General features: G+C 40.3%; 1 protein-coding gene across 3 annotated transcripts; it reads right to left on the bottom strand.

Annotated features, from left to right (window-relative positions):
- Positions 1-39: 39 nt before the first annotated feature.
- On the bottom strand, positions 40-27,194 carry LOC138206623 (paired box protein Pax-6-like). Of its 3 annotated transcripts, XM_069163454.1 has the most exons (13): positions 26,914-27,194; positions 20,894-20,947; positions 18,258-18,281; positions 11,736-11,866; positions 10,737-10,952; positions 8,921-9,083; positions 6,470-6,622; positions 5,233-5,315; positions 4,786-4,824; positions 4,034-4,184; positions 3,423-3,532; positions 1,761-1,902; positions 40-885 (listed from the first exon to the last, which is right to left on the bottom strand). In XM_069163454.1, exons 1-13 carry the CDS (start codon positions 26,924-26,926, stop codon positions 800-802), a joined length of 1,365 nt encoding a protein of 454 aa, XP_069019555.1. In that variant the 5' UTR covers positions 26,927-27,194; the 3' UTR covers positions 40-799. The 3 variants fall into 3 exon arrangements, with proteins under 3 accessions (XP_069019555.1, XP_069019556.1, XP_069019557.1); XM_069163455.1 differs by lacking the exon at positions 4,786-4,824; XM_069163456.1 differs by lacking the exons at positions 4,786-4,824; positions 18,258-18,281.
- Positions 27,195-27,457: the final 263 nt, after the last annotated feature.

Below are 27,457 nucleotides of genomic sequence, written 5' to 3'. Positions count from 1 at the left end.
CCCCCCACCCCTCCCCCCACCCCCTCTTTCCTTCCCCCACACAGACATACAGTCGTTTTTCAGTTCAAAGTCGGAGTCCGTGCCAGTTAGGAGATCACATCCATGTCAGGGTTTTTACAATATCAAACACATATCACCAGAATCCACATTCTGAATATTCTATACACATTGCAGGTCGGGGCGTTTGGAATCTGCTGATGGAAAAAAAAAAAAAAATCACAGCAGTTCAGTTCAAGTTTCATCAAGTTCTTCCCTTTACATTTCAGTCAACATCTTTATTTTTGCTACAATACAACAGACTGATATAAATTACCAACTGAAAGTGGAGGTAATTTGTCTTCCCACTGAATGTCCCGATGGAAACTTCGCAGTTTTTTTCTTATTGTTACCGAAAGCATGGTCCACCTTCCTGAGCTTCCCGAGTACAGCTCAGGCGAGAGATTTTCACTGTGGGCTCGTGCCAAAGTGTCCTCACCAACCAGACTTTTGTGGGGACGATGTGGGGAGAGAACTCCCCAAGACCTTTAGTCCAGTTACTGCTGAACTTGTAATATTAAAATTCTTCCAATTCTGAAGATCATTCAAGCTCCCTGTATGTCCAGAATTTGGTTTGAAACTAGTAAGTAGAAACGCGTAACTTCTTTGTATTTATTTGCTGAGGTGCAGCCTGTTTCAGTCTATGACAGGTCCTTTTTGACATTCAATCTGTAAAGATAGGCTAGGCCACGCTTTGACGACCCATTCAGTCATGTTGCTGCGGTCACTGATGATGATCACCGCAGTGCTGTGAGAAATGACATCACTGAAGGCGTGGCCAGTATTGTGACATGTCTGCCTCACTTCCTGGAACTTGGACTGGAACTGAAACACCAGGAGAGATCAGACCTGGTGGAGAAGAACAAAGAGGTCATTAGAGAATAGTTGACAAGGATGAAAAATAAGGTTAATGCAAAACAGATGCGGGTCTTTCCATACTAATGGGAGTTCACACAGGGCATTTGAAACTGTGCTGATGTTATGGTTAGAGCTCAGAGAAAGCCCTGATAATGTAAGAAGGGATGCACCAACAGACAATAAAAAGATTTGTTTTATCTAATCTTATTTTTACAACTCCGTCTCCAAAAACTCTGTAAAATGTGAATAAAAACAGATTGTCACCAAAACCTGTATGTCATTCAGCAATAATGGGGCTTTCCCAGATGTAAAAGCTACCCACGCCATGTGCACTAAGGCACTCCTGTACCATCACAGATGCTGGCTTTTGAACTGTGCACTCACAAAAACCTGGGTGGTCCCTCTCCTCTTTAATCCGGAGGACACAGTGTCCATGATTTCCAAAATTAATTTCAAATTTAGAGTTGTCAGATCACTGCACATTCAAATTAAATGAGCTCGGGCCCAGAGAAGATGATGTCTTTATCTGGTTTCTTCTTTGCGAGGTAGAATTTAACCTGCATTTGTGGATGCAGCGACAAACTGTGTTCACAGACAATGGTTTTCAGAAGTGTTCCTGAGCCCATGCAGTGATTTCCACAGCAGATTTGTTTCTGTTTTTAATGCAGTGCCGTTCAATTCAATTCAAAAAGGTTTGAATTTAATTGAATTACACTCAGTCAATCAAACCAAAGACACCATATTTCAAAGTCTGACATACTTGACATTAAATTAAAAAAACCTTTATTAATTCCTGTCCCGTTTGACTATTAACATGCATCCTGTCAGTGCAGGCAGAGCGCTGAGGCCAATTTGTGACTTCCTACCTGTTGACGACGTTGCAGAGGTTGTCATTGACTGGCTGCTTATGTGTGGCTGCATGTGTGGAGGAGTGTATGTCTCATAACTTCTTCCATTTACAGTGGGGCTGGTGGGCAGCATGCAGGAATAAGAGGTCTGGTTGGAGGCCTGGAGACATAAAGGAATATTAACCATTAAAACAGCAATGAGCCGTTCACCATCACCCTTTTAACATTTTAGGCAGCTTTAAAATTGCAATCAATTCACTTTGACATTTAATCAATAAATTAATACGAGTAACAATTATTGGGCGCTCAGAATAAAAACAGTCCTGCATTAGAAACATGAGGGGTGACTGGAATGGGTCAGTGACCACAGCTGGACTGGATGTTCAGAAACATTAACAAACAGCTGTAGTCAACTCATCAACCGTTCTGATGTGCCATCTTTAACTCCAGGAATGTGTTGGTATCTGAGCAGATTAAATACTTAGTGCACTTTTGCTTTACTTTGTTTCTCCCAAAATTCACACAAAACCCTTAAGTTCATGTTTTTTACTTCATATTTAATTTTTCATCATTTTGATTAATTACCGTAGTTTCTACTGAAGTGTGAACTGGCAGCCACAGTAAACAGTTCCATGTAAAACTGTTGTATATGTGTAATGATGATGGTATTTTAGGGCGTGCCGATGAAATTGTACACTATTACAACATACACGCATAATACGTGATGACTAAAGAATGCTCAGTGTGTCATCACCTGCTCTGTAGTACATTTGAGCTGTTGTTGTGTGACAGTAGAGAGCTCTGTGTTTCAATACGTGTGTTATGGAGTCGACTTCCTCCATTCTCCAGACGTAATTTACTCAACTCTGTGTTGATGTGTGTGCAGAGAGGAAGATGCACATTCCTCTCGCTTACTTGATCAACATTTATATGAGCTGAGGACTTGTGATAATTGAGAAATGTTTGCTGCCTTGTGTTTAGTTTTTCTGGCCATACAGGTTTACCGTAGGAGGATTTTAACCCCATGACCTCTGACCTTTAAGGAATATATTTTCCCCTTTAAGATTTCCTCATGAGTCATATTGTTTCCTGAAATTGGATTGTTGTTAGTTTGATTGTTCCTCTTCATCTGGTGAATTTAACTAATATTCTTGTAAAAACAAGTGCAGCTGAGTACCAAAAAGATTACAGATGGATCGCACCTGGTTCTAATGTTGGGATCAGACCCAGGTGGGTCTAAGTAGCACGGATTCCAGAGAACCTCCCTGATTGGCTGCAGATAGGAAGTGACAGGGTATAAAAGGTCTTGGGTGTTAGTTTTTTCTTTTGTTCTGTGGGCAAGTGGGGGAGTGAATCCTCTTGTGTGCATTTGTTCTTTTGGTTGTTTTAAATAAATGGAATTGTTTGGGAAAAATCTCTGTCTGCCTGCAGGTCAATTCTTCCCACTCACGCTACAATCATCCACAACAGTGCGATAATGATTTCTTTCTGGCTCCACTCGGTCTCCCGGTGCGTCCATCGGTGCAGCAGGTGAACATGTTGGTTAATATTCCCAGACTGAGCTTGACAGGTCGCTGCTGCAACGAGCAGACTGAGATCTGCTGGTTTCAGAAAAGCCCGAGATGTTCCGGTGCTTTCATGCAGACGGCGGAGCAGCTGTGTATTGTCGAGTAATCTTACTTGCATAGGCAGGCTGGCAGCCATACTGAAGCTGGGCATCGTTGGTAGGCTGTAGCTGTTGGACAGAACTGGATCGGACCGTCCCAACATGGATCCTGATGAGAAGGACACTAGAGAGACGGGGATGGAGGAAGACAGGAGCTTAACATACAGGTGGTCACGTATCTCTATAACATTAGAGGACAGTTGACAACATTGTTTTCATGGAACAAAAGAGATCTGAAGTTGTCAAATGTCCGAATAGCCATATTTAAAAAGAATTTGTCTGAATAAAATCCATTCTAAAAGTTGCAAAAACTCAGGATCCATCTGGATTAAAACAATTAGAAGTACGACGAGATGTTTGATGCCAATTGTTTTCTCCGTTTTTTCTCCGTTTCACTGCTGATCATTAAAACACCTGCAAGAACCTGCTGCAACCAACTGACCACAGTCACTCTGTGGAAGAAGACTTTTGACTTTTGACAAATAATAACAAAAGGAATGACTTTTATTTAACTAATTCACTTTCAAGATCTTGGTGCATGTTTGCTGTCATTTTACTTGAACACAATAAAGATGAATATTATGCTTTAATAAGTTACAGGTAAACTGTACGTCCTCGTTGGTACCTGGTGTAGTCGGCTGCGGTAGAGGCTGGTAAATACTGGTGTTGAAGCTGCTGCTGATGGGGATGTGATTGGAGGAAGTCGACACCTGACGCCGCTGATTTCTCAGCTTCTCTTCTCTTCTCCACTTCGCTCGTCTGTTGGAAAACCAAACCTGAAAGTACCGAAGCAAGAAAGACAAAAACACGGTTCACAAGTTCACATTGTTTTAAGCCTTAAAACAGTACTGACATGCACAGATGTAATCTCAGACTACAATTGGCCGCTACAAACCGAACGTTTCTACTGTGACTGTGTTTTTGTGACTTTATGAAACAAAAGTTTTTGACTTGCAACCAAAAAGGCTAGATTTGAAATTAAATCTTTAAAAAAAAAAATCTAGTTTTGTAAGCAAAATTCAGAATTCTGCGACCAAAACGAATGAAACTGTGAGCGCAAATTTTTTTATAATCCAAATAATTATATTTTTTTATTTACTTTTTGGAAAGCAAAGCTTTTTTTGGGGCACCAAGCAGGTCAAATTTGTGAAGTCTCTTCCAGTAACACCAACTGTTGCAAACGTTTCTTGAAGATCTTGTAAGGAAAGTTTGAGACTTCATTTCACATCAAACCATCTGAATTTTACCGGAGCAGCCAGTCCTGAACAAACTGACTGTTGTTTGAAATCTACATAACTAATGATTTTCCTCAAAGAGAAATTATTTATTTCAAATAATTTTGAGATTTTTTTTTTTTTTGATAATTTGCAGACTGACCTGCATCCAGAACCTTTTTTCCAAAGGCCTGAGAGAGTTCTGTAGATTTTAGCATAATGACACCAAGCACTTGATTAGCAAAGGGAACAGCAGCGCCTCAGTGTCAGAGGTTTTAATAAGATAGTTTCCACCTGTCACTCACAGTCCAGTCATAATCTGGATCTCTGATTCTTATGCATATGAAGGTGTGATAAATGTAGGAGTTTACTTTATTTGCTCATGTGACAGATGAGTTTTTCATTTATTTAAATTGTGGAAATGACCAAAACTTTTCAATTCTGTCATTTGTGTATTTCAGCGTTATCTGTACATATTGCTTCAAAGATGATTACGTTTTTTATTAGTCCAGATAAGTCAGAAGAAAACATTTCCATGGGATATACTCTCCTTTTCTCCTCATGCTACAGTGCTTTGTAAGCCTTAAAAGATCATAAGAGTAGAGCCGACCTGTATTCTTGCCTCTGGAAGGTCTATTTTGTTGGCGAGGCGTTCTCGGGCGAACACGTCTGGATAATGAGTCCTTTCAAACTCTGCAACAAAAGAATGCAGTCATCAGAAGATGTGTCATTATATGATAATCGTGGTTGACATGTACTTTTTACTGCTAAGTAAAGCAATGAAAGTATTCCAAAGTAAAGTCGGAGTTCCCTTAAAAAAACTTGAGTTTTTGTTCTTTGTTTCACAACTGTAAATGTAATCCTATTCCTCTGCAGTGTTTATGCACTTTGAGTTTGAGTGCTTTCCTTCTACGTCTTAAATAGTACTCTTCGCTTCAATTGTGGGCAAATTTAATGTTTTTACTCCTGCAATATTTTTTAAATAGATTTTTTTTTTCTTACATAACATTTCTTATCCCAAATTCATATTTCATATGTTCCTTGACAGCATGATTACTTGTAATAAAGGATCAAATATAGTTACAGATTATATCTTAATACAGTATGTTTTTTGCAATATGCAGAGGACTAACAATCCTGTATCTGTCTCAGGGCTTTACTTTCACCATCATAATCAACTAATAGTAAACATAATATCAGCCTTCAGAGTCTCAGAAACAGAAAATGCAAAAGATCTTGTGGGATACTCAAGATTTAAGGATTACTTTGACGTCTTCGAGTTTGTATGGAACGATAGGAGTGCCATAATAAAGAATACATCTTTTTAAAGAATAAGGAAATGAATGTGGAAATATAAAAGGAAATAAATACATCAATAAATAAAAAAATATGTGGAAATATAAAGACAAATAACAAAGTTTAAAAGAGTATTGCTTTTTGCTTTTCTCATATTTTCTTGGCTTTTCCAATGTTGCTTTTGCTTTTAATTGAAGGGATGAGCTGTCAATTCCCTATTTTTCCAAAAGTCAATGCTTGTCTTCGTTTCTTTCTTTTGTTTTTGTTCAGTGAGATGTACACACCTAAACAGCACAATCACCACACTTATCCAGTCAAGACTGCTGACTCGAACACTGAACACACCTGAGACACAAACTGAAGATAATATTCTGCTTGAAATATCACCGCAAGGTCGTGTTAAAAGCTCTTTGTTGAATCGGCAGGAATTCAGCTCCTTCCACACTTTTATTAAACCGTAAACCAAATGCATCCTCCAACACTGTTTCAATGAAGTGAAACACTTTCAGCCGGTTCTGTATTCAGGTGTATGATGTCGTAGTCATCGTCACCTTTCTCCAGCGCTTCGATCTGGTCCTGCGTGAAAGACGTTCTGTTTCTCTGCAGTTTCCTCTTCAGCTGAAGTCTCATCTGCGTCTCTTCGGTGTCTTCGCTGATGGAACTTGCTGATATGGTGTTCTCGCCTCCCTCCGCCTGCGGACACTCTGCAAAGCAAACAAAGACAATGACTGTGGTTTCACTGTTAAAATCTTCCAGTGATAAAGGAACAAAACGATGTGAAAACGTAAAAACATTGATCATTTCATTTTTCACACCTTTCGACGCATTAAATTTGAATCAGGGATTCCACATTATAACCTCTTTATGGAGTGTGTGAAGCCTCCAGAAAAAAGGCTGTGGGTGCCCGAGTCTCACACGGGATTTGAGAAGATCCCTGAATTTGTTTTAAATAAATCATTCCACTATAAGAAAAAACATCTAAAGTGGTGTAGACTTCAAATGACTGCCAGTTTGTCCAGGACTGACTTCTCCTGCAGGTTCAGCCCAAGAAGAGACGTTCTGATGCACACAACGTCTCCAAGAAGACAAAAGTTCATCAAAGCATCTGCAGGGAACTCTGCAGCTGTCGGTGTCAAAGTGTCTCAGAAAGAGCAAAGATCTTTAAATGTGGAATAAAGTGCTCTGGACAGATGATTCAAAGACAGATGTTTGGCCACATGAACAGACAAAGGCAGCTTTGAACCTCAGACCAACTGTGAAGCTCGGAGGTGGAGATATTGTGGTTTGTTTTTTTGTTCTGCCTCAGAGACTGGGCAGCTTGGAGTCATGTTGTCCACAATGTTGGACAATTTTGCAAAAGACTACTTAGTTTCTCACCAGAAGAAGATAAAAAATATTTACATTTTTGCAGAATAACCGATTGAAAAAAAGCTAATTTCTCCTTGTGGTTGTGTTAAAAAAACATGAGCTTCATCTGGAGACTCTGTAATAAAGAGGATCACATGTTTGTTTGTCCAAATATGTCCAAATAATTAAACAGTTTCCACGAGATCTTCTCCCTTTTTAACATGACTGTAAGCTGCAGTCTAACAGGTATATCATCGGTAAGTTGAAGCCGACACTCAAATCCATGAGATGAAACCATGCATGTAATTTAAAAAGCATCAGAGTGGAGATCTCCAACATGTGATCTGTGAACAGACGGGAGCTCGACTCCGGCTCCCCGTGGAACTCATGTTATTTGTGGTGCTAGCCTAATTATTCATTATCCCCAACAGACAGAGACTGCAAAACAGAATGAAGCTATTGCTCAGTGTCGTAGTCAGTGAGGCAGAAAGAGACACAAATGAGAGCAGACGCCCCGTCTCCCTCCCCCTCCACACACACACACACACACACACACACACACACACACACACACACACACACACACACACACACACACACACACACACACACAGACCGATGGGGAGGCAGCAGCCGTGCTCGTGGAGGATGACTTTGTTTCAGTGCTGTGATCCCTGGGCGCTGGAGGAGGAGCAGCAGCATATGAGTCTGCTCCGTACAGCAAATGGGGCCCGCAGACACTCACCGAAGGGAAACGAGGGCGAGCTGCTCACATCAACTCCATAGTCTGTTTTCTCAGACCATAATTATGCATATTCTGCAATTCACTGCGATAAAAAAAAATATGTAAATACAATTTAAACATTTCAACATTGAGCAGCGTAAAGAAGAAAATCTGACCTGAATGTGACCTGTGATGAAGTTAAGAAAATGTCTGACTCTTAATGTGACCACCAGATTATGTAACAACTGGAAAACAGCGATTTATTGTCCTTTATGTACAAAACTTTGAAAATAAACGTTGAAATTATACAATAGTATTATCCAAGATATAAAAAATCACATCTAAAAGATCTGTTGTTGTTGTTGTTGTTGGCTTGACTTGATCCATGTTGTGAACAAAATCTGAGTGACAGTGAGGTCCAAGGCCGAGGTTATGCCAGTTTAACTGCCAGTGCCTGCAGTGGTATCCTCAGTCCCTCCTGGATTTTGCAGTTTTTGTGTGATTGTTGTGATTGAAAATGTTTGATTTTGATTTTCTCAAAAATTGCGATGCGGCACATCACAGAATTATTTTAGTTCGAATCTTATTTATCTATTTAACTTTCAAAACCATGGGGATAAAAGTTACAACAACCTTTAATTTGCATTAATTATTGCGATCACAATAACTTCACACTCACAAAAGCAGCCAATCAAAACCCTCCTGCTCTTAAGGGAAAGGAGCGCAGTGATTGGTTGTTACTGAAGCTCCTCCTGATTCCCTCTGCTGACATCCTGGACTCAGTCTGCTCAGTCACACTAACACGAGATCCTGCCAGCATTCATACCTGCCCTTGGTTTTAGATAACTCGAGCTTGTCTCAGCAGTGTATTGCAGTACTAGCAGTGGTAGTGAAGTGTGAGCAGGAGTGTTGTGATGAGTTAAAGTCTTACCGGTGGTGGAGAGTGTCGTCCCAGCGTACCACCCTGAGCGTCCTCCCCAGCTCGTTTGGACGTTGAGCATCTTGAGTTTGTCGAACATCCCCTCGGCTCCCACGGTGCCCATTTGCTGCTTGTCACTGGTTAAATTCCTGAGCACTCGATTTATCGATGAAACCTGGTGACGACAAACACAACGACGTGATCACATTAGTGGAGCCTTGGTTGAATATTAAAGTCTTAGGTGGACAAAATCTATGGTGTCAAAACCACATTGAGGGCATAAACAGCTCCATGATGTCCATGATTTCCCCTTGTAGGATTAATAAAGTAACTATCTATCTATCTATCTATCTATCTATCTATCTATCTATCTATCTATCTATCTATCTATCTATCTATCTATCTATCTATCTATCTATCTATCTATCTATCTATCTGTGTCCTTCAGTGTGTCAAAGCTCAACCTGCCATGTTACACTGTTATGTACAATAATGCATACCACACTTTATGACTTTATTACCAACAGTCAAGGATATTTCTCAGTTCTTTTTTTATTTTTTTTATTTTGCAACTATTTATTTTCTTATTTAGGTTAGGGAGGACCAGCAAAGTAAGAGTTTCATTGTAATCGCCTTTTTTGATACTGTGAATATGACAATAAACTTCTCTTAACTCTCTTAACTCTTAGTGTGTCAGCCAGACATCATTTATTTGACATTACACTATTAAACTATATGGCCTCTATGAGTTAGTACAATATAGATGAGGTATGAGTAAAATATATTTTTAAACTGAACTCATACTGGGCTGAAACACTTTTATCACCAAACATCAGAATAGTTGTAATTATAGGTTGAGATTGATACACAGCAGCGACTTGGTCTGAAGTCAATGAAGTATTTTAATGTATTTTTTTTTTACTGTTTCAAGGACGCATTATTAAGACAGTAATATATGTAGACGGGGGTAAAACACACTTACACTCTGCTTGTTACACACACAGGGACACACAAACATGTGAAAGATTATTACTGAACATCAATGTGATCAATCTTCACTGAGGAGATCTGTTTCCTCTGCAGAGAGAAGTTCCTTCTATATCTAAATGTGCCGTTATATTATCAGTCCATCACGCTAAAATGCACCTGCCTTTTAAAGGCAGATAACACTGATTTAATGGATGAATTAATCCATTAATGAGGAGATGATTAATTAGGAGGCTGACAATGACCTCTTTAAACCACATGCTTTACTTTGTCCCAGATTTTCTTAAAGGAGCAGAATTTAATTGAGTCATGAATGATGTGCTTTAGACTAAGCATTGATATTGTTCAACTACAGCCTGTAAAGTCTGATCTCATCATCTCAGACAAAATAAATATGTGAATTACAGTTTGTGCTTCTGTGCCAGCTGTCAACATATAAAATACATTTTAAGGTGTGTTTTGTTTTGTTGTTGTGTTTCAGGTTAGCTTCAGTGTGAAGAGATATAAGACAATTATAGAACATGATGAATTCATCAAAACCTCAGTGTAGTTTCATTTTGCTTTCTTCTTTTTTTCCCTCCAAACTTGTATTTCTTTAATTTGATTTAGATGTTCCTGAATAGTCCACTGCTACCCACATGTATTGATTTTTGATATGATATGAAAGGTTTATTTTTAAGAACTCATCCAGACATCTATTACAACCAAACACATTTGTAAGTCTGACATTAGACATTATATATTATGTTCAGGGTTTTAATGATCAGTCTGGTCTTTTTCTCTATCTGAGCAAACCTTTATTTGAATTACCACGACTCAGCAGAAAACACACAGCTCTTACACTGGGGATGTTGTCGTTGGTGCAGACTCCCTCAGCCAGCAGCCGGTCTCTGATCTCCCAGGCGAAGATGGACGGACACTCTCTCTTGTACTGGGCGATCCTTCCCACCACCTCCGGCGTGGCCACTCTGGGTTTACTCCCTCCGATGGCCCGAGGACGGATCGAACCTGTCTCGTAATACCGGCCCAAGATCTTACTCACGCAGCCGTTAGACACCTGGACACAGAGACAGCACACGGCTTTGGTAGATAATATAGGGAATGATCACGGCCGTGATTACAGAGGATCTCCACTGAGGGAACACTATGTTTTTATAGTTAATAAGGAGCACTGATGCAAATACAAAAGAAGATGTATGAAGTCTTCAAGTGTGAGCTGAATTAAATCTGAATCATTGTGATGTCATCTGATGGTTATGGTGGTTTTGTTGCATTAATGGCTGGAATAATCTTCTGAGGGGCCGGAGACACATTTTTTTATCGGGCTCTGGACCCCCTCCACACAGAAACATTTTTAACAACAATTATTTAAAAAAAATATTTCCAGAACCAGCTTGTCAAATATCAATCATGCTGATAATGAAGAAAACTGTTGGTTGCAACCATAAAACAATCTCGCTGTGATTTTCTGTTTTAGTTATAAAAGAGGAAGCGGTTTGTTTAAACTTTACAACCAGTGTTCTCAATATAAACCACAATAACCTGAGTGTCTCTTCAAAACCACAAGATGGACTACAAGTAAAAGCTATTCACTGGATTCTATTATGATATTTTATTTACTGCAAGTGGAGAAAACTCACAAAATAAAGTTATAATTGATCAATATTATGAAGTCAGTTGTACACAGTGAACCTGGAGCCGCTTGCAGCTGCCCTGATTCTAAAATCATGTCCAGGGACGTAGTGACTGTAACACTCCTACGACGTGACCTGTGACCCGTCTGAATGTGGTTCTGTTCTGGTTCTGGATGCGGTTCTGTGACCACAGCGGCTCATCGTACCTGTAATATCCTGGATATGTCACACGGTCGCGCTCCGCTGTGAGCCAGCTCCACGATCTTCTGCCTGATGGTGTCAGGCAACGGTCGACCATTCACAAACACACCTCCCAGCTGGTTCACTCCACTGTGACCTACACACACACACACACACACACACACACACACACACACACACACACACACACACACACACACACACACACACACACACACACACACACACACACACACACGGAGGAGGCAGGAAGGGAGGGTGTTCAGCAGCTTGTTTACTGAGCCGTACTTTACTCTACAATAACAATAATCTACAGGAGAGGTTGAACTACGATGAGATAGTACACTGATCAGGCACATGCATGAGAAGAGGAGGAAATCACAGCAGGAAGCAGGTCAGAGGAGATGAAGAGTAAAAACATCAAACATCCTGTGGTGGGTTTTTATAAAATAAGTCTTCTCCTGTCTTATTTTTCTATCCTGGACTCACTAAAACAAGATCTACAGTCCGAGAGAGTAAACAGTAAAACTGAGTGCGTGCAACACGGATAAAATGTTTCATGATTCAAAAGTATTTGGTCCCACACGTATAATGTGTAATAAGAACAAACAGCTATGATGGACCTGCTCCTGGTAGAAGAGCTCAAACCAGCAGGCTGTTTTAATCCCTTCTGTCCACCTCCTGAAATGTCCTTGGAAAAGAGACACTGAACCCCAAGTTGCACCCTGCATGGCAGCTCTGTCACCACAGGTGTGTGTGTGTGTGTGTGTGTGTGTGTGTGTGTGTGTGTAGCTGAATTACAAGCAAAAAGTTGGAAGTGCTTTGTAAACTACGGGAAAATGTGTCATAGGATTGCAGTCCACATTGAAAGTAGAGATCTGCTTCGTCTTCACAGATGATTTTTCTTTTTCTGCTGTTCTTTGCTGAAGGTGACGTACTTGGGTTCACTTTCTTTTTTTTAAGCTCTTGTGCGATTGTTTGGGATTCTTTTCAAGTTCTTCAGCAAAGTTTCTTCTGTTTAGTCTCCAGAAGACTTTGGGTGCTTGAGTTCTTCTGCTAATTTAATCCCAACTGTTTTATTCATTGAACTTCTGGTTTCCAGAGTATCCCTCTTGATATGTACCCGTTATCGTTGATCCTGTTTCGAATCATCTGTGAACTGATAGTTTTTACAACATCTGGTGAATCTTGCTGTTGTTTTTTCTATATATTCACCCCGAGCTCACATGTATTTGCCAGATGTGCTATAACTGACCAGTAAAGTTAAATACCTTTAAATTCAGACAGATGCCTTCAGCAGAGTAACTACAGGTTTAGTTCATCACATTAATGATGAACGTTCATCCAAGTTTAAGAACAGCCCAAATATTTTTGTTACCTCTCAGAGGAGAACGATGTCTGAACAGAATCAATTATTTTAGGAGAAAATCTTTGTGCTAAACATGTTTTTTTTTTCTACAGATCAAATACCAGTTTATAAGAAATGATATAGTTTGTCTGCCGAAATACATTTTAAGGGCAATGTTAGTAAATATAAATGATCCTCTCAGCAAATTCTGTCTTCTAAAATTTAGACAGCTGAGCAGTGAAGAGCAGTTCAATTAAAGCAAACCCTCCATTATAAGTGTAAATATTCACGCTGCCACCTCGGAGAGTGTGAGAGCAGCTTAAACGACTTCGTCTGCTGGATGCTGCAGGTCTGACGTGTTTCGGTCTGACGGCCGCTGACCTCGGCGTGTGCTGCAACGCTGCGCGGGTTAAGTAGAGATTTACACTGAATCAATTGTCTATTGTTTGTTAATGGCTGTGTGGGGTGGGGGAAAGCATATTGCAGATTTATAAACCTCTCAACAGGACATTAATAAATCATACAACAAGCCCACACACACACACACACACACACACACACACACACACACACACACACACACACACACACACACGTCTCTCTCTCTCTCACTCATGAACAACCTCTTAGCTCTCACCATCCACTAGTTAGGACAGCGTAACCCAAACCTTAACCTAACCTCACCCTAAAAGTAACAACACCAGTTGATGTTCAAATACTGAAATATGACCTGTATTTACGTTTGCATGAATATGCACGTCGAATGACCGCTGTCTGTCTGGACATTTGGAACGTGCTCTAATCATCATAACATCACATCCTGCTCATCACTAGAAATATCACTCCACCTTTTCAATGGCAATATATAATTGGAATTTAATTTCATCTAAGATTCAATATAATGTTGTTTTTACTTGTTATATTAAATTTGACCGATTTGGTGAAATCTGGTATTTTTTTGGTTCTTTTTGGTCGCTCCGAGCACCCGTATCGTAACACCACGGATAGCCGCGCTCTTAAAATCCTAGCAGCGGTTAGCTGGACCGGTTTGGTTTAACACATGTATTTTTACAATTTTAGCACGGTGTCATGAGTCCATGGATATCTTTTTTTCATCAGATATCTTAGTTACAACCAGACTGAGCTAGCTGAGCAGTTTAGTGTTTCTATGTTCTGTATTTATTCAGTTTTAGAAACCACCTCTAGAAAGCAATTTAACGGACTAGAACTCCTCTCTGTTGCTAGGTGGTTGCTAAGGGTCGGACTACTTCCTGGAGCAGTAAACATTGCGTACGTTACATAAAAGTCTACTGACGCGACTGTTAGTTTTCCAGTTCTTAGTCATACCCCATGTGTTGCCATGGAAACGGTGATTACACTAACAAAAAGTTTTATATTTTGAGAGCGAATTGCTCCACAATATGAATACATTTAGATTACATATTTCATTTAGTTGGTAACTTGTTGTATATTAATGACGTTAAAGAACACCTTGTTGTCAGACAGAGGACACGCTGAGGTTCATCCAGAAAAGAAGAAACCGGTGACGAGGAGGAAATGATCTCTGACAAACACCGACACCAGGAGACGTTAGAAACAGCAAAGCCGAAAGTAAAAGTCTGTCTATTTTCTGCATGTTTTTGTAATTGCAAATCATTTCTTCAATTAGTGATTACTCTAATAATTAGCTGTTCAATTAAAACAGATGATGTTAATTCATTTAGATGCATACAAGAGGGGCAAAGGGAGACTCATTGTGACCACCACCCGACCCCTCCCCTCCCCACCTGCCCCCCTCCACCAACCCTTTCCCTCCCGACCTAAACCTCCCCACCTAACCCCCCCTGAAGAACAGACAGATAACCTGGATCAGAGAGGCTTCACCTTCCAGCACACCTCACACAGTCACGGCTTCAGATCTGAACTTCTCCTCTGGTTAAATAAATCATAAGAAGATTTGCGGAAGCTGCTGCTGACTGAACGTGACGGAGGATTACTTCGAACTCTCCTTCGTGCTGCTTCGCATCGTGTTCACTTTGTATTTTGGGTTCGATCGCTTCACCGTAGAAATGTTAATCACAGTGTCATTTCCCAAAGGAGAACACCGAGCGCTCCTCTCCTGACACACAATTAATAGACAGACATATGGAGTTAATTTGGCTCTCTCCCCCTGTGAGACACACACTCACACACTCACACACACACACTCACACACTCACACACACTCACACACACACTCACACACACACACACACACACACACACACTCACACACACTCACACACTCACACACACACACACACACACTCACACACACTCACACACACTCACACACACTCACACACACACACTCACACACACACACACACACACACACACACACACACACACACACACACACACACACACACACACAGACAGGGGAGGTGGGCCCTGGGGAGCAGCTCAGCAGCTTTCACTTTAAATCAACTCATTCACACTGAATCTGCAGGACAACATCATTTGTCTGTGTCTTCCCAAACGGTTACAAATAACCAATGAAAAGTAAATATTTGACCATGTGACAATGCTACGGTTTAAGGTCTGGTAAGGTTTCGGGAAAAACTGATTCACCAACATGGTTACAATAAAGACTCAAAGCTCAGCGAACGTTCGGGGTCATGCTTAAAAAACATCTAAAGATTTAAAGATCAGCGGTGTTAATGAATCCATAATTCTACCTGACTTATTTCACATCCCCAGGAGACACCAGTGGTTTTACACAACACACTGATTCATCTGTTACAAACTCCCGCACACTGACGTATAGTTTATAACCCATTTGCGTTTACATGTGAAAAAACCACACGTAATACAACTCTGAATTTTGGAGGTTGGTTTTGCAAAGCTAAAACATGAGCAAACAATAAAACTGTAGAATATCTGTATAAATATATATCAGGTTTATTCTCAGGTGCTCTCTATCTTCCTCCTCTCTGTCATCACCCTTACCGCTATTAAATACACACACACACACACACACACACACACACACACACACACATACACACACACACACACACACACACACAGAGTTTACTTTCTCTCACTGACATTTACAACAGAACAAATATGAAACCAACCATTTTAGAGTTGTATTACTTTCTACCAACCAAACGATACCACAAGATCCAACCCAGTATCACAGCAAAGCGTGAAATAGACACGCTTTGGGCCATATAGGCGTGAAAGTTACACGCTTTTCTGGAGTGGTTGAAAATGAAACCTACTTTGAGCCATGTGATTTAAGGGTGAATTCAACTTTTGGCAATAACATGGTTGGGGTTAGCAAAACAAAAAAACATGGTTGCAGTTAGGGGGGGTAAAAACATTGTTTTAACATAAACTAACCAACTAACTAATTAACTAAAAGAAAATTCAAAAAAAAATATTGTCACCTCCTGGATGTGACCCTCATCATCTCACATGGGAGTGTCTGACTTATGTCACCATGCCAACCCTCCTACCGCCTAATACCGCCAACAAATGTCCTTTGTACTGGGTCTCAAAACCTCTGTTACAGGACCTTGGTCACATGATCCCACGTCACATGACATGTACATGCCTGTACGCATATTTAACTCCTAAACAGCCCAAAGCGTGGCCAGCTCACGTTTTGCTGTCGTGGATGGGCGTGTCTATTTCACGCTTTGCCGTGATACTCGGTTGCAAGACCTCTCATTGTACACCCAAAAGGCCGAATTCCCCTGAGAAGCAGTTTATGACCTCATCACGGGGTCACGTGTGACAGTACATCAGTGAAACAGCACGGACCCCGAGCAGCATGAAAATATCACAGCAGACAAAAGCACCTAAACCGGGATACACTTCAAATGTGAGGCAGCATGAACTGCAAGAGCCTTAACAAACCTACAAACACTGGTTCATTTGGCTCGATCCAGTGATGTTTTTTTCTTTTTTTACATTACTGTACATAGTTTATTACATAGTTGAAGTGACCCCTTTACGTGAAATCAGACATCTAGACCAGAGGTTCACAAACTTTTCACACTACGTACTTCTATGGGACGAACTAAACTTCCTAAACAGCCCTTCACAGAGATACCAACAATTTTTTCATTAAATCACTGAAATGATCTGGCCTCAAAAAGTCATAAAACATGAAGCTGCTGTTTCAAAATCAAAGAACACATTTATTAATCAGAGCACTCGCAGAAATAAAAGAAAATCAGTTGGTAGAGACGCTCAGAAACAGACGTCTGCAGCTCGAAGCCTGAAGCTCTCAAACTGATGACTTCGAGTCCTCTTCAGCACTGAAAGCTCCATCTGACCTGCTTCTCTTTTCAACCTTGTGGCCATCTCAGCATCATGCTGCTTGTTAAAATGAACCACTGAGGACCACAGTTTGGGATTCACTCATGTAGACAAACCAGAACTCAGTATTTATGGGACACGAAGACAATGCAGGGTTTTTAAGGAAAGGAGGGAAGGTGTCGGTGCGATTCAGCAAAGCCTTCTGGATCGCAGGTGGTGTATGTGGTGGCGTAAAACAAGAACTTGCGTGCCTCAGGCCAGCATCCCGACTGACAGAAAAGTAATGTGAAAGTTTGAATAAGTTTTGTCATTTTTCTGTTGAGACCATAATTTTGTTTGTACTTTTTCTTTTTTATTTGGAGTTCTAAGATCTGCAGTGGGATTTCTTTTTTTCCTGTATTTCATATGTGTTGTCTGTTCTTGTTTTTTTTGTCCAGATGAATCAGAAGAGTTCGATGCCGATGCTTACTGTCTGTGCTCGTGGAGCCCGCCGCAAGATGGATGAACCCACTTTCATTTCAATCAGCGCCTGATGTAACCTGCGCTCCATTCAGTAATGATCTTAGCAAATGAATATTGGTGTTCACCTCCAGTTACTTCTCAGCAACCAGCAGCTGCTCCATTTTCACCATGTGGAATTAGAATTGATTAAAGTGGAGGTGAGGACAATAGCAACCAGTGTGACGTTTAACCCAACGCTAACGCCCAGCAGAGACCTGACTGAGATTTTATGTTCAGTAACATCCTGTGTGAGATGGAGGCATAAGGGGGCGGAAGCAGTGCATTGTGGGGTTGATACTGGTCAGAGGAGAGATGCAAGACAAAATACAAGCAAAAGACACACAGAGAGAAGTAATCCACACACCTTCACTGCAGACAGCATGGACCTCTTGTCCCGCAGTAAGAAAGAAGAAACCATGTGGAGTTCATTGTCAGTGCCACCAGAAGGTTGTGTACAGCCCAGCATGTTAACAAAGCCAGTCATCATTCACAATATTTCAAGCTGCAGTCAGTAACTTTGATTAAAATGCGTTCACATACATGACTGAAGCGTGTGTCTCGTTTTTCTGCGTCGTCTGTTTTACACCAATCATTAAAGGATGACTCCACTTTATTACAACTTGGGCCTTATTCTTGCAGTCTGTTCCATTATTTCAGCAGTAATAACATTGGGTTCTCCAAAGAACCGCTGAGATCCAAGAACATAATGGCATCACTGCGGCGAAGTCCACTGAGGGCATGAAAGGTCTAATTGCTCGAATTTCTCGGCCCAGACTTCTTTTTATTATCTTGGAGACGACAACGTTAATTCAACTGATAGAAAAAGAAAAACAGAACTAAACTACAACTGTAGGGCGGTGAAAGGTTGTTTGTTTGAGGGAGGAACTTTTTATTTATTCACAACGACATTGAATTACTGCTGTTTTATATCTGTATGATATAAGTGAGTCCTTCACTCTTATCAGACAGTTACCGTGTTACCGTGGCGATGACTCCAATCATTTACGAAACAACTCTGCTTCAAACTTATCATTACAAATCACTACATGGAGACACGTTTCATTCATCAAACATTCATTTCTGAATGTAAATTTCAGAGGGAACAGTTCTGACAGTCTTTCTATTGCACACAAAAAAATAAACAATAGAAACAAAAGCTGTCATAACAGATTGTTTTTATCCTTTCAACCACTTAAAGGAAGTCAGAGGAAATTAATTGTGAACACAATATTTACATTTCATCACTTTTCAGGTGTATGTTGTTTACCTCGCAAACAGTTGCCTGTTTACTGGTCCAGCAGACATGAATCAATATTTTGGATCGTTTGGAGTCGTGTTTCTGGCCACTTGTTAAATTAAAGTCTAGTATTCCCTTAATTTATTTATTTTAAAATAAATGTTGGTCTCTTGAGGGAAACTCTATTTTTCTGTAAACATCTGCAGCAGCAGAGTAAATAAACAATAAGCTGAATCTCACTATAAAGCCTCATAAAGCAGGAAGGAGCTGTTTAATATTTTGGTTCATCACTTTGTCTTCATAAATAGCCTGGCTCCGCCCACTTACTGCTCAGCTTCGGACCAGTGGGAGTGGATAAGTGTGATGACGTTGAAGTCAAGCGTTTGTTTGGAAATGTCGCTCCAAGAGCTAAATGAAGCGATAAGAACAGTTTTTGCAACACCTGTAAACATCAGGAGTTGGAGCCGTAGCGAGAACAAGGCCTGACATTTTTTATAAATGTAGATTTGTCTTTTTTATGCAAGAATAAAAATCAGCTTTGAGAAAAATTGTAAGTCAAAATAGATGAACCAAGAATACAATTGCAAACAAATTTACTCTGACAGTTTAGTTAGTTTGTAAGTCAGAGAATTAAGAAAATGTTGGTTATGAAACTACACTTTTTGTAACAAAATGTTTTAACCGCAAATCCGGCCTTAATGTTTTGTAGGTTTTTCTCGGCCTCTTTATTGTGTCACAAAAAGTTGTGAATCAGACCTCTTTGGTTGTGAGTCAGAAACGTTTACTTGCAAGTTGAAGCATTAAAAAAGAGGAATATTGTGCGGCTGTCAGCTCTTCCTGTTTTGCTCCCTGTGCTTCCTGTTGCAGGTGATGGCCCCGCCCACTCTCCTGTTTGTTGTGGGGCTCCGCCTGCCCTTGATTGGTGAGGAGCTGTACCTGAGAGGAAGAGTATGAAGCCAGGCTTCCTCATTCTCTCCATGAATAGCCGGGCTCCTGGCAGCCATTCGGTTTTGGTGGGGTTGTGGCTTCTTTTGTTTTTGCACAATTATTTTAAATAATATGGTAATTTAACCCAGTTTCACGGTGTGAACCTCCACTCATTGTTGTGGCCTGAACGAGCCGGCCACAACAATATAATGTTAGCTGAAGTCTTGCAAGAACTTGCAAACAAAAGTTTTGAACTCACAAACAAAGAGGTCTGATTCTAAATCTAAACTTTTTGTGACACAGTAAAGCAGATTCTCAACAAAATGTGGACGTCTGTGACTGAAACCAACAAAACTTTAAGAGATCATTTGTTTGCAATACAAATAATTTCATTCTTACTTCTTACATTATATTTTTACTTACAAACTTGAACTTGAAATTTACATTCAAAATTGTATTTTTCTGATAGATAAAAGAGACACAAAACTACCGTCATTGTTTCTGATCGTCACGTTGTTATTTGATAAACTGTTATCATAAAAAATACGTCTGAAAGACCCAAAATGTAACAAATTAGCTTTGCCCTTTAATGTGATCTGAAATATTACAGCACCAGCAGCAGAAGCTCCGATGCAGCCACATGATGGCGGTGAATGACACACAGCAAGCTCTAGTTTTAATTGTTGATGGTTTTTAGTTTTGTCTCGGTTTAAAAATCAGCTGGTCTTCTCGTGCTACCAGCTAAGAGGGAGACGTTGTGTTGATTTTATTTGACTCCTGCAGCTACAGACACACTAACATTTAAAATGATACGACAGGTCTGAGATGTAACTCACTGTTTTGCATCATGGAGGCCACGCCGGTCTCCCAGCTCGGTTGACTTCTGTAATCTGTAGACAGAGAAATCACTTCACTGTGTTATCTGTGTTATGGTGTAGGAGACATGCAGAAGCAACAGCAACACACTGAATCATGCAGGAAGAGGAAATATCTTCCTGGATCTTCACAAGTCATTAAATTATACACAACACTTTGATGCTTCTTCTCAATCTGTTTGTTGGGAGGAAACTGAAACTTTTATCAGACAGAAAAAACATGCTGAGGTGGAAAGAAAACCAACCCTCCACTCTGTCTGGACATGTGGGCAGAATGGCTGAATGCCAGAGCCTCCTGTGGATGGTTCATATGCTAATGTATGCTAATGTCCATAAAGTTATGAGACTTGGAAATCCAGCTCTCACACTCAGGACTTGTGTTGAGACACAATCTGAGGGTCCGACAGTGTGGACGCTTTTATTCACACTAAAAGTGATTTATTCAATGAATCGGTCTCCTGTGTCTTTCTAATTTCCTAACGTTATTACACACGTGAACATTTATTACATTTTCTCTTGAAGATATCGTGGACGGTCGGAGAAAACAAGCTTTTGTTTCACTGAAACTTTCAGGTTTAGTTTAGTTTTTGATTGTTGCGTTCAAATCAGAAACTAAATATGAAGAGAAACAACAAGTACCTACATACAAAGTGAGAGAAATACAGCTTACACTGAAGACAGTTGGTCAATAAATTAGATTGTAATCACAAAGAACAAGTAGAATATGTTTTGGTGCAAATGTTCACAGTATCAACAGCATGTGTAATAACGCAGTGAATAATTGTGTTAATATAACAGAAGATGTGATGAGTTTACAGATGTGCAATATTAAATTATAGATTTCATGTTGATATGATGTGAAGTGTCTGTGAGGGAGAAAGAGAAGAAAAACACTCTCGTACTTTCTCTCTTGTGCTTCTCTGTTTGCTGAACTCTGTTTCTGCATCTGAAGCGCTGAACAGCTGCTGAACACATTTCAACACTGTATGACAAGATATCTGTGGTATCAACTTGTTCCCCGCTGACAGAAAGAAAACTCCTCCGTGATTATCAACAGAGTTAAAAATATATCATTCAATTTCTACACAAAAAGAAAAGCAAGAAGTTTATGATTCAAGCAGGAATTTGCACGACAGAATATATAAATAAAATTTATCTGAGGGAGATAAAAAAGAAACATTTTCTATCTTTGATTATTTAATTCCACACTGAGTCCTGCAGAATAAGCCAAACTGGACGGACCTCGATAGACGCTTCGTAGCCCAGACAGATTCTTTCAAACATGGAGCCACAAAGATCACGGAGAGACTGAATTACACACAATAATGTGCTCGGACAATTTTCCTCATACAGAAGGTGCAATAATGTGAATTTGCAGGGAAAAATTACAACGAGAGTATCAAAAATTTAATACAAAAATAATCCTATATATATTTATATATATATAAAAAAACCATGCCTTAATTTTTTTAATTATTATAAAACGTTCTTTCACCCTGCTGTTCTTCACAGAAACAGAGTTTGACTATCAGCTCATCCTGAGCAGCCGCCAATCACAACTTACTGTTTGTTTCATTGATAAATAAATCAATATTTTAGTTCCTGATATTATTTGTGTTGTGAAACAAAAGCAGACTTTGAACAAGATTAGTTTTTAATTTAAAAAGCAGACTCCTGGAACTAATCAAGAATAATCTGGAATAAAGCAAATGGAAAAGGATGAAAGAAATTCATGATAATGATCTGGTTCCATAGTTACACTGTATATATTTGGTCTGTTTGATCACATGAGTATTTATTTAATAATGTCTCATTTATTCTTATATGACAGTCAGACAAAAAGGAAGGAAAGATGAAAAACGATTATCAAATGATGAGTTTCTTCGAAATGACATTGTTTATAACTTTTAGTTTGTAAATGTTACAAACTAAATGTCACACTGATCCAGAATTGGACAATTTTGAGCAGTTTTTTTTATGTAATTTAAAAATACTACGAATGAAATCACTGCGGTGTCCTGGTGGAATATGTTATCAATAAGGAGTCTTTATCAACAAATAACATACATATCTATAGCCTGTAAGGTATGGACGGATGATGAGGAGGCATGGAGAGATGAGCAGTTTCACTATCTGTTGTGTTTAAAGTATGTAGAAAGCAAACGACTTTCCCTCAGAACCAAAACCTTTTTAGGTGAACACCACAAAGAGAGGAGAAGAAAGGCTTCAAAGCAGCTCCTTCTCTGAAGCTCTTGTCATTAACAACCCGCATAATGAACATGAGGCAGCTCCGCGCAGGAACACAGGCCGGCTCAGGCACCTCGTTCCCGCTGGATCTCGGCGCTTTTCTCCCTGTGAAAGCAGACAAAGAGCCGGAGGAGCGGAGCCGCGACTCGGGCTCCGTAAATACCCGCCGGCTTTGTGTGTCCGCGGGATTTTGGTGTCGTCGCCTCGTTAGCTGCGGCTCGTTAAAAAACCCGCGACACAAAACCGCGGCGGGGAGCCCAATTTGAGCAGCACAACGGACATAAAAGAGTTCTGTTGAACACACTGATGACAATATAAAAGTTTCATTCAGCCGCATTCAGCGCGCTGATATGAGCAGAAAAGAGCCGGGAGAGAGACGGAGCTGCAGCCGGGCACTGCTGCTGGGTCAGCCCGCTGCAGACCGCTCACACTACCGCTCAGGAACATCATCATCACAACAATAACAATAATAATAATAACAATAACAATAATAATAATAATAATAACAATAACAATAATGTTTGCCAAAACATTTTAATAACTTAAAGCACAGGACTTGGTCACTTTAAGATGCAGGTGGCTAATTCAAGCTTCATTTAGGATAATAATGTATAGGCTTGTCCAGGTGAGATGGAAGGTCTTTATCCAGACAAGTTTAATCAATAAAACTTCTTACTATATTCATACTTGAACTTGTATGTTCTCTGAGTTCTCCAACATTTACCCAACAAGCCCTGTGAGTGTTGGACTCCTGCAGTGAATTACACTGACAGATATCTGAAGGCCCAGTAGTTCAATAAAAGTTACCTTCGGAGACACACATATGCAGAATTAAATAGAAATGGACCCGTTTTTACAATAAATAGCCCACTTGTTTATTTTTGTTTGCTTTTATTACGCTGTAAGTTCCTAAAATACCAACAAAAGAAAAATAACCTGCATGAGCTACAAAAGAGAAAATAAATCTTTTTGACTTAAACATTAAAGTGAAATCAACATCCTGACCATCAGTCATCAGTCCTGCGCTGATTCCTGCGTCTTAAATTCAGTGTCTCTGGATGAAGAGGTTATTTTCTTTGATCTTAAAGGATGTTTACTGCGACATGCTTCGAGCAGACAGATCACGCAGGGGCAGCTGGAAATCTGATATCATTTGGTATTTTAGTGCCGATGGACACAGAGCACAAAGGAAGACAAAACAAAAACAGGTGTGTGCCGTCAGTGCAGCGGGCAATGTGTCTTCAAAATGTGAAACTAAATGTTAAATGTAAATAGAAAAAAACAACTATAGTGTCTCTGGCAGATAATAAGCCATAACATGACCAAAGCTTGTTGGTGAGGTTGGAAGTATCCACTGATCCACGACGCGCAAACAGAAGGCCCTTTATAGGAGTGGTAAATATCGTGTCTTCTGAAGAACATATCCCTCTGACACACACACACACACACACACACACACACACACACACAGCATAAATAAATAAATACAAAATTAAACGTTCCCAATTCACATGTTGGTTGAATTCATTCTGGTCTGATTAATCGTGCGTTTAATTGGCTTCGATTTAATTAAGACGTTAATTAACAGCTGACTTAATTAGATCATCAATTAAGACCAACTTTATCTTACATGGCTCTGGATTCTAAACACACACACACACACACACACACACACACACACACACACACACACACACACTCCAAACAGCGTGTTTCATATTACATTTTCTAATATTCTGCAGAAACGTTTTTCTCTGAGTTTTCTTGTTTTCTGTGAGCTTTCAAATTTAAAACCACACAGGCCTGTGTCCAGGCCTCCATGAAATAAAACTGGAGCAGGCTAAATGCTGGAAGGCCTTCACTGGACAACCTGACCATGGCGGTTTAAATAAAAGGACGAGTAAGTGACGTGGTTTAGCCTACAGCTACATGACGTCATATTTATTTATTTTTTTTCATTTAAACACGATTAAAGAAACAATATTTCTCAAATGTAATTTCAGCTGACAATAATAAAAACTGTAAATGTGGTTATAGATGATGGATTTAAGTTGATGAGGTGCAGTTTGACACTTTAATGTTTCCCCAAAGAGCCGTTTCAGCTGCCAAATTCTAGAAACATTTTTCATCACAAATAAAAAGAAACGTGACCAATATAAATTGCCCACCGCGCAGTGTGGCCTCAAACGTACCGGGAATGAAATGTGACTCAAGCACACCGGAGGTCACCTGGAGTTTCACGGCGTTTAGAGGACTCAGCCTGCACAGACCGGACGACGCACACCGCATATCAGAAAACGGGACATTTCTCGTTGTAGATGTGATTTAATAAATGAGCGCTGAAGGATGTGAAGCAACGATGTCAGACCTGGTTTAGTAAAAGTATAAATATGAAAGATGAAATACAACTTTCGACCCAAAGATCGGGTTCACTGAAATCTCTCAACAGTCCAGCGACTTTGTGTGATGCGCAAAATAATTTCAGGATTTAACGGAAAAGCTCGCGGTATTTCCAGGTGAAAATCTGTGTGGTCATTCTAATGGAAAGTGGACGGTCACACGCACGCGCGCGCACGCACGCACGCACACACTGCGGCTTTTCAGAATCCACTCATCTTCCTCATCTTCCTCATCTTCCTCCGCAGCAGAGAAAGTGAAGCTGAAGGAGCGCGCGGCACAGCTCCAAGGCTTCTGTTGTTGTTTTGTTTGTTTTTGTCTGGTTTACTTGAGGCTCTTATTTCCTCCGGAGACTGCCGAACATGAGCCGAACATGAGCCGAACATGGGCCGAACATGAGCCGAACATGGGCCGAACATGAGCCGAACATGAGCCGAACATGGGCCGAGCCCGGCTCGGCGCGCCGTTCCGGAGCAGAAGGAGCAGACTGCTGCTCACCGAGCGACGTTTTACGACTTAAAATGACAAATACAACAAAAGTGGTGCTGCTTCAGAGAGCTACAACTTCTGTGGTGGAATACACGCAATAACAGCAACTAATAATTATGTTTGGCTGAGAATATGAAGGAAGTTGGTCCCTGGGATTCAATGTTACTTCAGGATAACTTGTCAAACAGGAGCGTCTGTTTATTTATGGTTCTGATGATTTGGGGTAAATTAGATGATTAGAAACTTATAGTTTCACCATTGAAGGACAAATAAATAAATTCAATTCAATTATTTTGCACATAAAACATTTTTTTTTCCACAATAGAGACCGTATTATCTCTTTCTTTTTGTTCCTCAACACATCACCTGTTCCTTCTTTTCTTTCTTGTTTCTCTGTTCTTAAAGCTGTGTTTAATTTTCAATTTCCAAACTCTTTCTTTCTTTCTTTCTTTCTTTCTTTCTTTCTTTCTTTCTTTCTTTCTTTCTTTCTTTCTTTCTTTCTTTCGCTCCATCAGACCACAAACTTTTTTTTTGTCCTCGCTGTTTTTTTAAACCAGGTTTCACATGATCCACTCGTCTCCATCTTGTCCTTATCTGTTAAACAAACGGTAACTTTTTCCAGAGAAGACGCGGAGAGAGACGAGAAGAGAAGAGAAGAGACGAGAAGAGAAGAGAAGAGAAGAGAAGAGAAGAGAAGAGAAGAGAAGAGAAGAGAAGAGAAGAGACGAGAAGAGAAGAGAAGAGAAGAGAAGAGAAGAGAAGAGAAGAGAAGAGAAGAGAAGAGAAGAGAAGAGAAGAGAAGAGAAGAGAAGAGAAGAGAAGAGGGAAAAGAGAGGGAGCTACCTTACCTTTCTGTGGCATGCTGTATAGAAGTTAAAGTTTTGGTTTGTTTAGTTTTCCAACAGCTCCTTTCTTCTATTCTTTCCTCCAATTAGTTTCTCCTTGACTGAAGAGACAAGTGCAGAGAGACAGAGCTGGTCCTCTGAGGAGGAGGGAGGGGAGAGGGGAGGGAGGGAGAAGCAGTGGGAGGGCTGAGGGACGGCCAGAGAGAGAGAGAGAGGAGGGTGTGTGTGTGTGTGTGTGTGTGTGTGTGTGTGTGTGTGTGTGTGTGTGTGTGTGTGTGTGTGTGTGTTAGTGTGTGTGTGCCTCCACCTCTCTGATCTCTGTGTGTCTGTGTAGTCCTGACATGATGAAAACGATGCCCTCAGACAGTTTCTCCTCTCGCCGCCCGGCGTTGCACTTGGATGGATGAAGAGTGAATAAAAGAGAGCTTGAGAGAGAAGAGAAGCTCAAACTCCGCCTGCTCTCACACCGGACCAATCACTGCGTGAAGTCAGTGTCCGATTCAGACAGTTCCAGTCCAGCATCAGAGAGGAGGGAGCACCGGACCCT

Source organism: Embiotoca jacksoni, unplaced genomic scaffold (genome assembly GCF_022577435.1).
Source record: "Embiotoca jacksoni isolate LCO1_2020_lvr unplaced genomic scaffold, fEmbJac1.0.p SCAF_3, whole genome shotgun sequence".
NCBI classification, from domain to species: Eukaryota; Metazoa; Chordata; class Actinopteri; family Embiotocidae; genus Embiotoca; species Embiotoca jacksoni.
This window is presented reverse-complemented; position numbering and strand designations above follow the sequence as displayed.

Coding starts and splice junctions, on each gene's coding strand:
- LOC138206623 (XM_069163454.1), bottom strand. Junction 11,867..18,257: donor CCATGCTGTCTGCAGTGAAG/GTGTGTGGATTA, acceptor GTGTGTGTGTAG/GTCACAGTGGAGTGAACCAG. Junction 4,185..4,785: donor AAAAAAGGTTCTGGATGCAG/GTCAGTCTGCAA, acceptor CGGTACTTTCAG/GTTTGGTTTTCCAACAGACG.